General features: G+C 39.9%; 1 protein-coding gene across 1 annotated transcript in view; it reads right to left on the bottom strand.

Moving 5' to 3' along the window:
* Positions 1–15331, bottom strand: part of CCDC170 (coiled-coil domain containing 170) — an 86569-nt gene that overhangs the window by 53386 nt on the left and 17852 nt on the right. Inside the window, 1 exon segment of the mRNA XM_079939130.1 lies at positions 432–560. Within this exon segment, the coding sequence (XP_079795256.1) occupies positions 432–560 (129 nt within the window).

Raw genomic sequence — 15331 nt, 5'->3', positions numbered from 1 at the left:
CATCTTCCTAGACTTTCCCCCAGACAATCAGAACCACAAGAAAGAGATTCAGATTTCCACCCCCAGAGCTTCAGATTGCAAACAATCCACATCAAAGGCAGCTACTCCCAGGGATGCTTCCAGCCATCCAAAGCCCACACAGCCCAAACCCGAAGTCCCCAGGTGTCCCCAGGTGCTCTCGAGGATGTAGAGCTCCCCTGAGATGCAGAATCCTGCCCACGTCACCCTGCTTTGCAGCACGGCAAATGCACAGCCTTTCAGGAGTTCTCCGCAGCTAGAGGGTAGGGGCACCATAAGAGAATAAGCGTAAACTTTGCCAAAAAGTTTAAAACTGTTTCCCTTTGTCCTATTTCTAATCACCTCTATACTCTGCTTCACTCCATAAGAAGCTAACAAGGCCACTTGTGAGTTATGAAGACGCAGACTCTCACCTCAGACTGAGCAGATTCAAATTTGACCAGAGTTGCTGCAAGTTCACTCCGGGCAGCCTCGGCCACATTCCGATAGTGGTTTAACTGCTCCCGAGTAACTGCGACTTCCAAGAGATGATTATAAGTTTCCTGATAGGGTTCCCCAAAAGACAAAATATACAAAGGAGAGTTAAACAATCTTTTCCATGCAGCTGTGCAAAGCAAGATTAAGTACAGAAGCATTCTTTGTAGTCCAAATATGTTGGAAAGGCTGCCCAGAGATGTGTTTGGTTCAGATTATTTCATTCTCCTTCTCAAAATTTTAAGGGAAGCAGGAGGCAGCCCAGGAACGAATGATAGGCTCCCCCAGGACGGTAGTGGAGTTTGACTTTTAAGAGTTAGTATGTCCCCTTGGGGGACTTCCCTGGTGGTCCAGTGGGTAAGACTCCACACTCCCAATGTAGGGGGCCGGGGTTCGATCCCTGGTCAGGGAACTAGATCCTGCATGCTGCAACAAAGATCCCGCATGCCACAACAGAGACCTGGCACAGTCAAAAATAAATACATAAATAAAATAAAATATTTTTTAAAAAAAAAAGATTTGGCCTTTGACACTTTACAGAGTTTCCTTCCGCCCAACTCCAATGTTATTTGACCTCTGACCAGAACAGATAGCATCGACAAAGAACCACCAGAAGAGATGGCTAACAGGTGGCAGTTTTTATTGTTCTTCTATTTCCAGATTACAAAGATTATCAACTCATCTCTGGTCTGTTGAATAAGTGTTTCATGTGTTTATCAAAGAGACCCTGTGATTCAAGTATAGAAGTCTGTCTCCTTCATAATTATCCACTATGCCATTTATTCTCAATCTCATAGCCTATCTTGGGTTTTTGGTTTTGTTTATTTATTTATTTATTTTTGGCTGCATTGGGTCTTTGTTGCTGCACGCCGGCTTTCTCTAGTTGCGGTGAGCGGGGGCTACTCTTGGTTGCGGTGAGTGGGCTTCTCATGGCGGTGGCTTCTCCTATTGCAGAGCGCAAGCTCAGTAGTTGTGGCGCACGGACTTAGTTGCTCCACGGCATGTGGGATGTTCCCGGATCAGGGCTCGAACCCGTGTCCCCTGCATTGGCAGGCAGACTCTTAACCACTGCGCCACCAGGAAAGCCCTATCTTGGGGTTTTGAAGGTTACTCAGATGAATGCCTGAGGCCAGAGATAGTGGGCATGCCTGGAGTCCTCCATCCAGACGGGAACAACTCTCAGCTCCACTGATGGCTGCCAAGGCAGAAATATGGATCCCAGCATGGCCTCATTACTCTAATTTTTCAAGACAAGTCCTATATTTGGGCTTTTTGAAGTAAAAATTCCCAGTTTTTCCCTCTGGGTAATTAATTTAAATTTAAAAAAAAACACCATATGATCCCAATAAACACATCTGCAGAGCAGATTTGATGGGTTTGGGCTGTGGGTCAGTACGTAACCTCTGGTTCTGTTTCTGTCCTATTCATGCCATAACACCCGCTTTCTGAAAGAATTATTCCAGAGTTTGGACAGATACCCACCTCTATGAAGTTTCCAGGGCCTGGGGTCTTTATGAAAGACATACAAGAAAGCCATTCATTTTTGAAGGAATATGAAAGAGGTCACATAAAGGAGGGTTTCCCTGGAATATCTAGTGTCCTCGGGGAACACACCAGTAAAACCTGTTTATGATTCTGCCCGGCTACTGAACTGCCAAAGACTACTGTTTGGAAATACTCATGAATGCAAAGTCATCTTAAAGCCCTGAACTTCACAACAAGCGTTGTCATGACTAGTGTGTTTCAATCCACAAAATGCTAAACAAAACCTTCAGCGCACTTAGTAACAGCCAGTGTTTGTCAATTACAACATATGCAAGAAGATGGAAGGCATGTACTCCTGGGGAGAAAGCATAAAACAATTAACTGCATCTGTTAAGAGAACCACATCCTGTTCAGCCTCACCCAGCATTCAGAAGGAACTTTTCTACCCTAAACACTCCAGCAATATTTTCCAGAATAAGCCATGTGAGGACCTAGGTCACCTACAAGAGGTCTGAGCTACAGCACGTATGGACCATTTTCTAAAATTCCTTAGGGAAATAAGTTTCTTAATGGCTATGATTATTTCTTTCATTGACTAACATGATTTTTTAGGACATGACGGAGTCATACTATAATTTTATATCGCTTTCTTATGAAAAAGTATTGTGTCCGTTGGTTATAATATTAAGAGCCCCTGAGACAGTTCAGAAGTGGGCCTTTATCTGAGGAGGTTACAGTGTAATGCAGGACACCACCAAAAGCATTAGCATCTTCCCATGCTCATGGGCGAAAGAAACCACATATTAAGATATTATTACCTTTGACACTGGAGCAGGGCCTACGTGAAGAGGACTCTTGATTACTGAGTTTAGAAGACAGGTGTTAGGATCTAATCACCTTTCAGAGTCCAGCAGACTCGAGATCATTCATCAGCAAGTGTTTACGAAAAGCCTATTCTGGGTCAGGCACTGAGCTTACAGTCTAATAAGAAAAAGAGCATTTATCAAACAATCACGCTGGTGATTGTGTAACTACAAACTGAAATAAATTCAAGCAAAGAAAGAAACAGACAACAAAGGAAAGGGACTTAAAATTAGGGAGGTGGAAGGAAAGATTTCCCTAAAGAAGTGACGATTAAATAGAAATTAAATAGGCAAGAGGTACTGAAACAGGAGCAACCCACATCTTTCAAATAGCCAAAAGTCCGAGCAAAGGTCCTGTGGCAGGAGTATGCCCTGTGTGATCAAGGATCAGAGAGAAGGCAGTGAGGCCTTCTGAGGGGTCAGAGCAGGTGAAGAATACTGGCAGCAGGGCTCGAAAGACAGCCCTGAGCCCATTGATATATTTTAGTACCTGACAGGGCTTCTTTTTAAAAATATTCCTCCTTGGCTATTCTTACGTGTTCATTTTACCATATGAAATTTAGAATCAGCTCATCAAATTCCAAAAATTCCTGTTGGTATTTTTATTGGGAGCACGTTAACTTTATAAATAAACTTAAAGAGAATTAACATCTCTTAACTGTTGAGCTTTCCAAATAAAATCATCTTTTTTCCATTTGTTCAGGAATTCTCATATGTCACATATGTAGCTGTGATGGTTAATTTTATGTGACAACTTGACTGGGCCACAGGGTGTCCAGATATTTGGTTTAAACATTATTCTGGTTGTGTCTGTGAGGATTTTCTGGATGAGATTAACATCTGAATCAGTAGACTGAATAAAGCAGATTGCCCTCCCCAATGTGGGTGGGCCTCATCCAATCCACTGAAGGCCTGTGTAGAACAAAAAGGCTGAGTAAGGGAGAATCTGTTCCTTCTGCATGTTTTTGAGCTGGGACATCAATCTTCCCCTGCCTTTGGATTCAGACTCAGACTGGAATTTACACCTTCAGCTCTCCTGGGCCTCCAGCTGGCCTACTGCAGATCTTGGGAATTCTCAGCCTCCATTATTACTCAAGCCAATTCCTTGTCATATATATATATATATATATACACACACACATATATATATACACACACACACACACACACACACACATATATATATATATATATATACACACACACACACATACACACATATACATACATATACATCCTACTGGTTCTGCTTCTCCAAAGAACCCTGACTGAGCCCCAGAGACACCTCTGTGTTGAGCTGGGCTCTGGAATATACCACACTGACATAAATCATACCAATGTTTTCTTTTTTTTTTTTTCTGTTGCTATACCAATGTTTTCTTAAGCAAAAATAAACAAATGGGACCTAAACTTATAAGCTTTTACACAGGAAAGGAAACCATAAACAAAATGAAAGACAACCTATGGACTGGGAGAAAATATTTGCAATGTGACCGACAAGGGCTTAATTTCCAAAATATACAAACAGCTCCTACAACTCAATGACAAAAAAATACACAACCCAATCAAAAAATGGGCAGAAGACCTAAACAGACATTTCTCCCAAGAAGACATACAGATGGCCAATAGGCGCATGGAAAGATGCTCCACGCTGCTAACTATTAGAGAAATGCAAATCAAAACGACAATGAGGTACCACTTCACATCGGTCAGAATGGTCATCATCAAAAAGCCTACAAATAACAAAAGGTTGGAGAGGGTGTGGAGAAAAGGGAACCCTCCTATCTGTTGATGGGAATGTACATTGGTACAGTCACTATGGAAAATACTCAGTAGTATCAAGGTTCCTTCAAAAAAAAAAAAAACTAAAAACAGAGTTGCCGTATGGAGTATACCACAGAAATCCATTCCTTCAAGACGCTCTGAGGTAGCTTGAAATGAGAAGAAATGCACAGCAGTGGCATGAGAGGATTACAAGGATAAGAAAAACAATATGAAAACTGAAAGAAGACGTGAGTTTATTTATTTACGCCTACGCTTTTCCTCTTAGCCCTTCCCTGGCCGTCCCATAGATCCTTATGTAGTCTTCTTCATATTTGGCTTGGATTTCCTCTTTGACCTGAGTTGTTTTAAGGGCTTAGTTGTTTTTGCGGCTCTCTGTCCTCAGAATTTGTTACGATGTCTGTTTTATTGCACTGTGCTCAGACAACCCGACTGTATTCCAGGCTGGCATTCACGGGTGTACACCAGTGGGGTGGACCAATGTCCATTCAGAACTGGGTCCATGCAGACTGGAAGGTTGTCCTTCTTATACCAGCCATTACACATTTTCACCATCATCCTTTTCTATATTATTTCTACTTCAGGGAATTTATCAAGGTTTTTGTGAATACTCAATTTTATGAACATCCAATGGGTATTTAAAAGGAAGGTATATTCTCTATCTTCTGAGCTTGAAATTCAATATGTATCAATTAGTTCTACTTTATTCATCATTTTAATTACGCAGTTCTAGTCTCGTCTAATTTCTACCCTAATTTCTACTCTATCCTGGTTCGAGAGAGGTGAGCTAGAGCCTCCTATTACTACTATAATTCTCTATCACCTTGTAGCACTTGTATTCTTGCTGAATGAACACTGGTACTGCTTGACTTGGTGCAAAGATTCAGAAATTTCATATATTCGTTGTGAATTGTACCACGTAGCACGATAATGTGCCATTATTTGTCTGACCCTTTTTGCTCATAATTCAACTTTTTCCAATATTGAGATCATGACTCCTGATTTCTTTTTGTTTGCATCTGACTACATATACCTTCGTTCCAGCTTTTTATTGTCAACCTTTCGGTATCACTTTGTCTTGGGTGTCTTATATGTAAATAAAGTTGGTTAAGCCCTTTGGATACCCTTCCAATTACACTATATCTATTAAAAATTTAAATGTAAATACTAGGACCCAGCAGCTCTACCTCTCAATTATCTCCCCTTGAAAAACAGTCACATATGTGCATAACGATATAACAGCAAAAAAAGAGAGGGTATGTGAAACAATATAAATTCCCATCAACAAGGCAATTACTAAAAAAGGCACTCCCAAACTATGAATACTAGGCAAGAAGCAGTAGGAGATCGTGCTGTATGTTTGGGCATAAGAATATCTCCAAGATATACCACTGAACAAAAGTAAGAAAGTATAGATCCACAGTATGATACCTTTTTTCATAAAACACATAGGGAGGGAAACTGCTATGTCTTTTCTATAAATGTATTTAGAGAAGAAAAAGAGAAAAAGGTCTGAAGGGACACACATCACCTTAATAACAGTCCTCACCTCTGGAGCCGACAATAGTATTGGAGTTGGGAAGGGGAAAGGCTTTGTTTTTTTCAAGAAGGATATATTTATGCATTATTTGTATAATTAAATATAATTTAAAGAAAAGAAAAATACTGGGAAGAAATGTTACTGCGGTTATCTTTCAGTTATAGGACTACCCTTTTATTTTCTTCTTTATTATATGTTTTTATCTTTTCCAAATCCTTTATAGTGACTGTACATTAATTTTATAATCAGAGTAAACATCCTCCCTTAAATAAAAACAAAAGGAATAAGGATAAGAATAGACAAAAATCACAAAACCTGCCATGTGGTGCCTTTATGGAAAACACAAGGACAAAGAAACAATCCCAGTAGCATAGGAATTTGAATGCATGTGAGAGCAGACATCTCAGGGGTTTGCTCTTTTAAGTAAGCCCCCTAAAGTTAGTAAGATTTTTGGAAAATTCTTCAACTTTTTCTATAAATATTAAGCAATCTTCACTTTAAAGAAACGAATTTTACCCTATTCAAAATGGCAAGATTAAAACCTCATCCATTTGTCCTCACATGAGGACACTCCAAGTTATTAGGTCTCTCTCAGCCAAACCATGAAGCAATTTTACATTAATTTTAAAAAGCCAACTACCTATGATTTGATTCAGCTACTGATATTATGATAATGATTGAAATTGCCTCACAGGGTAGCTCATAGGTTTTTCAGAATAAAGGATAGTTTCAAAGCGCAAAGGCAGAAAGAAGAGATCAGCTTATTCATAATTTAGTACACAATGTGTCCGATTATCTGACCTGGGGACAATGTCTTGGGCCAGTCTTGCTTCTTTGGTTTAGTTGTCTTATTTTCCCATGGACAAAAAATAAAAAGAAAAGAAAAGGAGAGGAAAATCACTGCCTACCTCTGACACACAAAAGCACCTAAATCCATTCCTATCTTTCTATCCCATAACCAGCCTCCCCTTTTGTTCCAGCATTATTCCATACCGCAGCGCATGACTGTGTCACCAGGGCACTTCCACTATGGAATGCTTCCTTTAGCCTCTCTCTCTCTATCTCCTTCCCTCTCTCTCCCCATCCCTCTTTAAGCCTTCACTGCTGCCCCAGGGAGCAATCCCTTCTAAGACTCTCTCCCCTACTCTCCAACTTCTTCCCCCCAAGCGGTTTCTTCCCTAATTTACAGAGCATAAATTAAGTCTTACAAATTGTATTTCTCCAACCAATGCCAATTTTGACTACTCATCAATTCTTCTCCGGATTTTCAAGGATTTTCCTGGCCCTCCTGCTTTTCCTTCTTATATCTGCATTTGGTTTCCGGGGTTTACTACTGCCTGCAGGGGACAGTGTGATCGGTGTGGAATTCAGGAAGTAAATCTGAGTGTCTACATTTTAGCAGTTGTGGGACAAATTTTGGAGGAAGACATTTCTGCATTAAATCAAGTTTTGTGAAGAGGCCGATCTATTATTTTTCCATTGTTCTCTAATCCCTTTTTTCTTGGGTGTCACTTAAAAACCCTTCTAACTCTATATCTTTATTGCAGAGAATGCAGTATTCCAAAATGTTCTTAATACTGTGGCTCTACTAAAAGAAACTGAGTCATCTTTTCAGATGGGGAAGGGTTGCAGTTAGAAAAACTTAGATGCCAAACCTTTTGAGGGTTTGCTTCAAGTACTAATCCTGATATAACAATATATATTAAATATGTATCTTATATATACTTATATATTAGATATATAACTCATATATATACATATATATATGATCATAACTAATATTCACTGAACCAGGAACTATTTCTTTTTGGGGGGGGCGGGGGGAACTATTTCCGTTCAATCTTCACAACAGCCCTATGACTATTCTTTTTTTTAATTTATTTATTTATGTATTTATTTATTTATGGCTGCGTTGGGTCTTCATTGCTGCGCGCAGGCTTCCTCTAGTTGCTTTGAGCAGGGGCTACTCTTCGTTGCGGTGCGCGGGCTTCTTATTGCGGTGGCTTCTCTTGTTGCGGAGCACAGGCTCTAGGCGCGCAGGCTTCAGTAGTTGCAGCACACAGGCTTCAGTAGTTGTGGCATGTGGACTCAGTAGTTGTGGCAGGAGGGCTTCAGCAGTTGTGGCTCACAGGCTTTAGAGCGCAGGCTCAGTAGCTGTGGTGCATGGGCTTAGTTGCTCCGCGGCATGTGGGATCTTCCCGGACCAGGGCTCAAACCCGTGTCCCCTGCATTAGCAGGTGGATTCTTAACCACTGAGCCACCAGGGAAGTCCCCTCTGACTATTCTTATCCCCCAGGGACTGTTCTTATCCTCTCATCAAAAAATGAAGCTATTAAGGACTAAAAAGGAAATTCTTTTGCCAAATAGCAAACAACTGGTAGTAGACCTGGAAGCAGTGATTGCCCTTCTGTGCTATATAATTTTAAAATTAAGTTTAAAGTAGGATTAATGAATGGGCATATAAAATGTCCCTGCCACTGCAGGAGACACTTTGGCATATACCCCGTGACCCACAATTCTACTTGTCATTCTACATGAATGTTCGTGGTTCGCAGTGTTCATCAATACAGGAATTGGTCAACAACAGTACATCCATAAGATGGGAAACTAGAAAGCAGTTAAAAGAACAGAACTAAACCTATTTAGAGCAGCACAGATAGATCTCAAAAACATATTGTTTTTCAAATAAAGTAAATCAGAGAACAAAACTAATAGTATGATACCGTTTATGTTTTTAAAATACATGCTAGACAAAATAACATATTTTCTAGGTTTAAGTATGAATGCAAAAAGTATTTTTTTAATCGTCTGGAGGATACTCACCAAACGTATTTAATAATTCCCTCTGGAGAAGGGGATCAGGATTAGAGGTGATTGACAAACGGAACTATAGTTTATATGTAATGTTCTCATTTTTAAAGGAAAAGTGGATATAATTGTAATATTAAAATCAATTTCTTAATTAAGTGAAAAGACAACTGAAAGCATGTTTAAAGAGGCCAATTTTCTATGTTCTCAGCTTTCACACCCTAATCTTCAGACTTAAGAAACTGAATACCATGTGAATTGTTTACTGGCTGCGGAGGCAGCAGGAAACCCTGAACTTGAACCTCAGCGTGCACAAGGCGGCAGCAGTAAAAAGAAGAATCATTGAGTTTCCAGCAATACTTGGAATGTATTTTTTGGGCAGCAAGAAGGTTTTGACTACATTTCGGACAGGAAGTTCACCACAAAAATGAATGGAATAATACAATATTATAGCCAAAACAGTATCTTCAAGGATTAAAACAAGAATTCAATGATTCTTAATGTTCTTATTAACTCTAAAAAGATCTCCAATTAACAAAGAACAAGCCAGAGAGAGAAAACAACCTAAATAACAAGTGTTGCACTAAATCCCTGCTTTCTCTTCCAGGGTAACTCTTAGCTCTGCCCAAAGAAAACTCAACGAAAATGATGCTGCTTCATCACTTTGATAATATTTCTTCTGTTAAAAGGAGGCCATGACTTCCAGCATACACACTCCTGCCAGCGACAGTCTCCTGAGAGACGAATTTTGTAAACAATGAGAAGACTGTGGAACGTTAGCATGTGTAATCTCTCCAGGTTTCACATTAGAAAGAAAACAAATAATTTTTAACCTCCTCATGAGAAGTGTTGCAAGGTGACAAAGCAAGATGACAACGCAAGATCCACAAGTAAGTTTTCAGAATTAATTTTTCTCTTTTGCGTCCAGAATAAAACGGGTTAAAGGCAGATTTCAAATCCCAAACCACAGGGCTTAGCAAGTCTCATTACTAATCATGGAGAGGACACGGATGTCCTCAGCACACTCTAGAGGACAAACCAGAGTGGGCAGACTCCTGTTTAGGAAGCCCTTCCTTTCTAAAGATAGAACCCCTTAATCTCACCCTCTCTCCTCCCCAGGACCTGCATCACATGATCCCTAATAAAGAGCTCAGCAGGAGGCAGCTGGGGAAGATCAAAGGAGGGGTCAGAGGCCACAAGAAAATCAACTAATGGACAGTGTATTCACCTGAATAGTAAACCTCTCGGGACTTCCCTGGTGGTCCAGTGGTTATGAATTCGCCTTCCAATGCAGGGGACGCAAGTTCGATCCCTGGTCGGGGAACTGAGATCCCACATGCCACGGGGCAACTAAGCCCGCGCGCCACAGCTACTGAGCCTGTGCACTCTGGAGCTCATGCGTAACAACTAGAGAGAAGCCTGTGCGGTGCAATGAAAGATCCCGCGTGCCGCAACTAAGACCCGATGCAGCCAAAAAAAAAAAAAGAAGTAATCCTCTCACTCTTCTCATATTTGCAGTTTCAAAGTCTTCGCACTCCATTTTTCCCTCTGCTTAATTTTCTGAAAGACTTGACCCATCAAAATTCCCACCTGACCACACCACTATCTTTCACTTATTCTCTCATACAGCCGATGCTTCTCCTTCACAGCACTTACACAATGGCAAGGAATACATTATATGTGTAATTAAGTATTTAATGTCTCCCTCCCTCAAAAGACTGTGATGTTCACGGTGTCATACCTAGCACCTAACCAGCACCCCACAATGTAAGTGTTCAATAATTATTCGTAGAATAAGTGAATGGATGGATGGATGGATGGATGGAGAGATGCACTTTTTATTAATGTCTTAGTCCTCCCATTTGAGTCACTCCACAATCCCATTCTGTTCTCATCTGCTACACCAAGTTCCATCAGTCTCTGGAGCTGGCTGATTTCTACTGCACACCGAGCCCCAGCGATGATGGGCTAGTTTAGGAAACACACAGATTCTCCCACTATGACCCATCGCAGCCTGTCCGTCTCCAGTAACATTAGTATCCAGACACCATGGATGTATCGCATAACCCTAAGCCCTGACAAGAGAAAAGCTGTCTTGCCTTTGACTCTGTGGGTGTTCTGAAACATACCTCCCAGTCACTGAATAGCTTCTTCTATATCATGGCACGATCATAAACTAAAGGCGAGTCCCCACCCCACTAGTGTTTCCTGTAATCTTCACAGTTTACCAAAGGTCAAGACCTTAGAGAATGACTTTAACTTCCATGCAAAGTTTCAAGTTTATTTCTCATCCAATGTTAAAACAAGAAAAACAAAAAAGGAATTAAGCAAATGGCAGGAAATAAAGACTGAAAGAGGGAACGAATAAGAGGACGCGAGTGTCCCATGTGTGCTGTTGGTGCCGCGCACTTGTTAGGGGTGAACCGGTGTGACTTGGCCCTTCCAGGCAGATCAACGTGACTCACACGATCTACCCGAACCACGAGGTAAAGCAAACAAGTTGCTCAGTAACAGGACACCTGTTCACTGCAGGAAAACACAACGAACCTCAAAACCCGTGGAACAATCCAATGGCGTAATGCCAAGCCTTTGTTCAGTAAGAGCACTTCTATAGCAGGGCCAAAACCATGGAGTCCAAATAGGCATCTCTCTCGGGTTTTGGTTTTTCAGGGATAATTTTGAAGTAGAGCAGAGGATGAATGAATGCAGCTTCTTCAGTCAATCCTCTGAATGTCATTAGACAACATCAGCTTAGTTAATATCAGAAACACATTCCTGAGACCTCTTGTGTTAAGACTCATCGTCTGGATCCAGCCTCCTGCTGAGACCAGTAAAATATGTCCTGCTAGGTGAGAATAGAGGCTTCATATATCTAACTCCAACTCACCAAGCTCTCAAATGTCACAGGTGCTAAGCTGATGTAATAATTTTGAGGCATTTCAACATTAGGATTGAAAATGGCGCTGCCAAAACTGCATCCAAAAATAAATGCAGACGGAGGCCACAGCTGCCTCACTCTCCTCCCTTCCACGCATCTCCTTCTGTGCTGACCTAACCTTCCCACTGCTGCAGAGTAGACGGGATGAAACTCACACCTGATCAGGTCCCTCCCTACCTACCAAAGCTGCTCATCTTAGACAAGGTGAGGGATAATCTCCTTAAGTTGTACAAATCTCCACTCAATCACCAAAGGCCTGTTATCAGTGTTTCTGTCCCAATGTCAATATCTAGCCTAACCTTCAGTCACAAATGAGATTTGTCTAAATACGCCATGTATCTTTCATAACTGTTCCACGCTTGAGGTCCTTCTGCCTCCTTCCCAGTCTCTTCCTCCACTTGAGAAACGCCTGGACTCAATTCAAGACTTAGAATGGGCTTCTCTGTGAAACTTTTCTAGCGTACCCAGGCAGAATTCTTTTTTTTTTTTTAATTTTTATTGGAGTACAGTTGATTTACAATGGTGTGTTAGTTTCTGTTGCACAGCAAAGTGAATCAGTTATACATAAACATATATCCACTCTTTTTTAGATTCTCTTCCCATATAGGTCATTACAGAATATTGAATAGAATTTCCTGTGCTACACAGTAGGTTCTTATTCGTTATCTATCAATATTTTATATATATTAGTTTGTATGTGTCAACCCCGGTCTCCCAATTTATCCCTTCCCACCCCTTACCCGCTTAGTAACCATAAGTTTGTTTTCTACTTCTGTGACTCTATTTCTGTTTTGTAGATAGGTTCATTTGTACCATTTTTTTAGATTCCTTACCCAATTTACCACTCATCCTCAGCTTGTTTTATTTATTTTGGTTAATAATTCTCTGATTGTCTAATCAATGAAAAAAGATAAATGTCACCCACATTCTTACCAGAGACAATACTGATATATTTTCATGCATTTCTTTATAGTACTTTTCTTATACATATATATTGTGTGCTTTTTAAAAAACATAATTGGGGTTACACTATAACAAAAATTTGGTATCCTATCTTCTTCGCTAAATATTAATATTTTCCCAAGTATTCTTTTAAAATGTTAAGAGATGCACAACATTCCATCATAAAGCTGTAATTTAATCTCACTATTCTATTGATAGACATTTAGTTCTGTTTCCTATCTGTCACTATTAGACATCTGTTAGAATTTCTGATTGTTTCCTTAAGATAAATTCCTGGAAGGGAAACAACTGGGTCAAAGTGAATAAAAATTTTAAGGATTTTCGTACATATATCAACACATAAGTAGCACTCATTTACATTTCTACCGATAATTTATTATAATAGTTTCATGACACTAAGGGTCACCGCTTACTCAGTCCCTTCCCAATATTTCTCTATCACTTTAAAGATGTCTGCATTTTAATATTTATCAAATGGATAATAACACAGTAACATAAGTTATCATTTTTTGAGGATTTGAGCTACATAAGCACAATGTAAGCACTGTACTAACACGATTACATTAAATCCTTACAATTCTTACAGAAGACAATTCTCCTCCTTTCCCAGGCTTGCCCAACAGATAGTGAGTGACAGAACCTGACAACAAACCCACAGCCTACCTGACCTAAACCCATGCTTTGACCAGCGGGTCTACAAATGTTCTTGCTTATGCAACCTATCAGTATCAATTTGTAGAATAAATTTGAATATTTATTTATGTAAAAATATACTACTGTCATATTAGGCATATTACCAAATATACACAAAAATACAAATTAAGATGAGATGAAAATAATAATGCAAATATTTTCTTCCTGAACCTCTCATAAATCATTTTGCACACCTCCTGTAGACACAAGCCCACTTCTGAGGAGCACAGCCCTTATCTTCTACACTAGTTTTATGTCTACCACTAGGACATAAGCTCCACGAGGGCAGGCCCTGTGTCTGTTTTTTAGCACTGTATCTCCAGTGTCTACGCTGCCTGGTACACTAATGAAAGACATGTTGAATATTAATAAATGAATAAATGATTCAGCTGCAAGGTTGTGGGTTTGAGGGAAGAATCTAGAAATCAGTTATGTTTGTATCCCTAGCACATGATGGACACCTCTATAAATGTCTGCTGAGTGGATATACATTTGCTGTTTGATGAGTAAATGAGTGAATGGAGGGATGATGGATGGATGGATGGACAGATGGACAAACAGAATGGAAAGGCTTCTTCCCCTCTGTTCACATCTCTAGGATTAGCATATCAAAGATAAAAATACCTAGCTGAACTTATTTATTTAATTTCAATAACACTTTACTACTGCTAAACAGTGGTCCTGTTGGAACAAGTATAGATGGAGTTTCACTCACCTCTTGTAAAAACAGAAAGTAACAAGCCTCATATTTTTAAAATTAGCCCTGGCGAGAGCTCAACCTAGAACAGAGATATGAGCTTCAGAAGAAGATGGGAGGGACAGGAGATAGTTGACCAAGATGCACTGGGGAGGAAAGGCCATGAATTATTTATTCATCCACATCTTGCTAGATAAGAATAAAGGTTTAAAAGACTGAAAAAATACTTACCTTGAAGGAACCAAAATTATAACTCAATCCTTGTTAGGGTGAAGGTCTCATCCTATCTAATTTGTAATTTTTCTGTATCTTGTTATGAAAATATCTTGGCTAATAAAATTGCAGTTGTTTCTTTAACTCATCCTGTCTTTAGAAGCTTATTGTCACTCCCTGTGTAACAGCTATTCTTGATCTCAAGGTTTTACATGCTACATGGACATAAGGGGATATTACATTAATCCATACTCTCAGTATCTTTAGTTTGTAACCTTGCTGATACATCACTTACATTCACTTGTTAATCAGAAAACATTAAGATGTTTTGTCTTGCCTTTTTCTTCAGTTGTGACTGTAATTTTAAAAATCATTTCTAAAATGAGCATAAATGTGGAAGCTCTTCAAACAGCTATTAGCCTCTCTTTGCTTATTTCCATTCTTGAGGTGGATATGATTACCTCACCAGAATGCAAACTCCATGAGGGCGTTATTATTTATAGACACCAGGTAGTAAATACTAATCATGCTAGCTCTGTATTAAGCATGATTCAAATACAATGCCATTTAATCCCAAGTGCAACCATGTGAAGCTGTTACAACTGTCCACATGGCATAAAAAAGAAATTTAGGTTCAAAGATGATATAGGCGTTTGATCTGAATCCCACAGCTGTGTTTTCTGGCTCCTCTCTTCCCCTCCCCTCCTCTCCCCTTCCCTTTCCTCCTTCCCCCGGTCTCCTTCCCTCTCCTCTCCTTTCTACCCTCAACTCTAATCTCTTCCTCTGGCTCACTCTACCTAGCCACTGTGACCTGTTTTCAGTCTTTAAATCAATGTTCCCCGAGCCTCAATCTAAAT

This window comes from Stenella coeruleoalba (assembly GCF_951394435.1).
Source record: "Stenella coeruleoalba genome assembly, chromosome: 12".
In the NCBI taxonomy this organism is placed as follows: Eukaryota; Metazoa; Chordata; class Mammalia; order Artiodactyla; family Delphinidae; genus Stenella; species Stenella coeruleoalba.
This window is presented reverse-complemented; position numbering and strand designations above follow the sequence as displayed.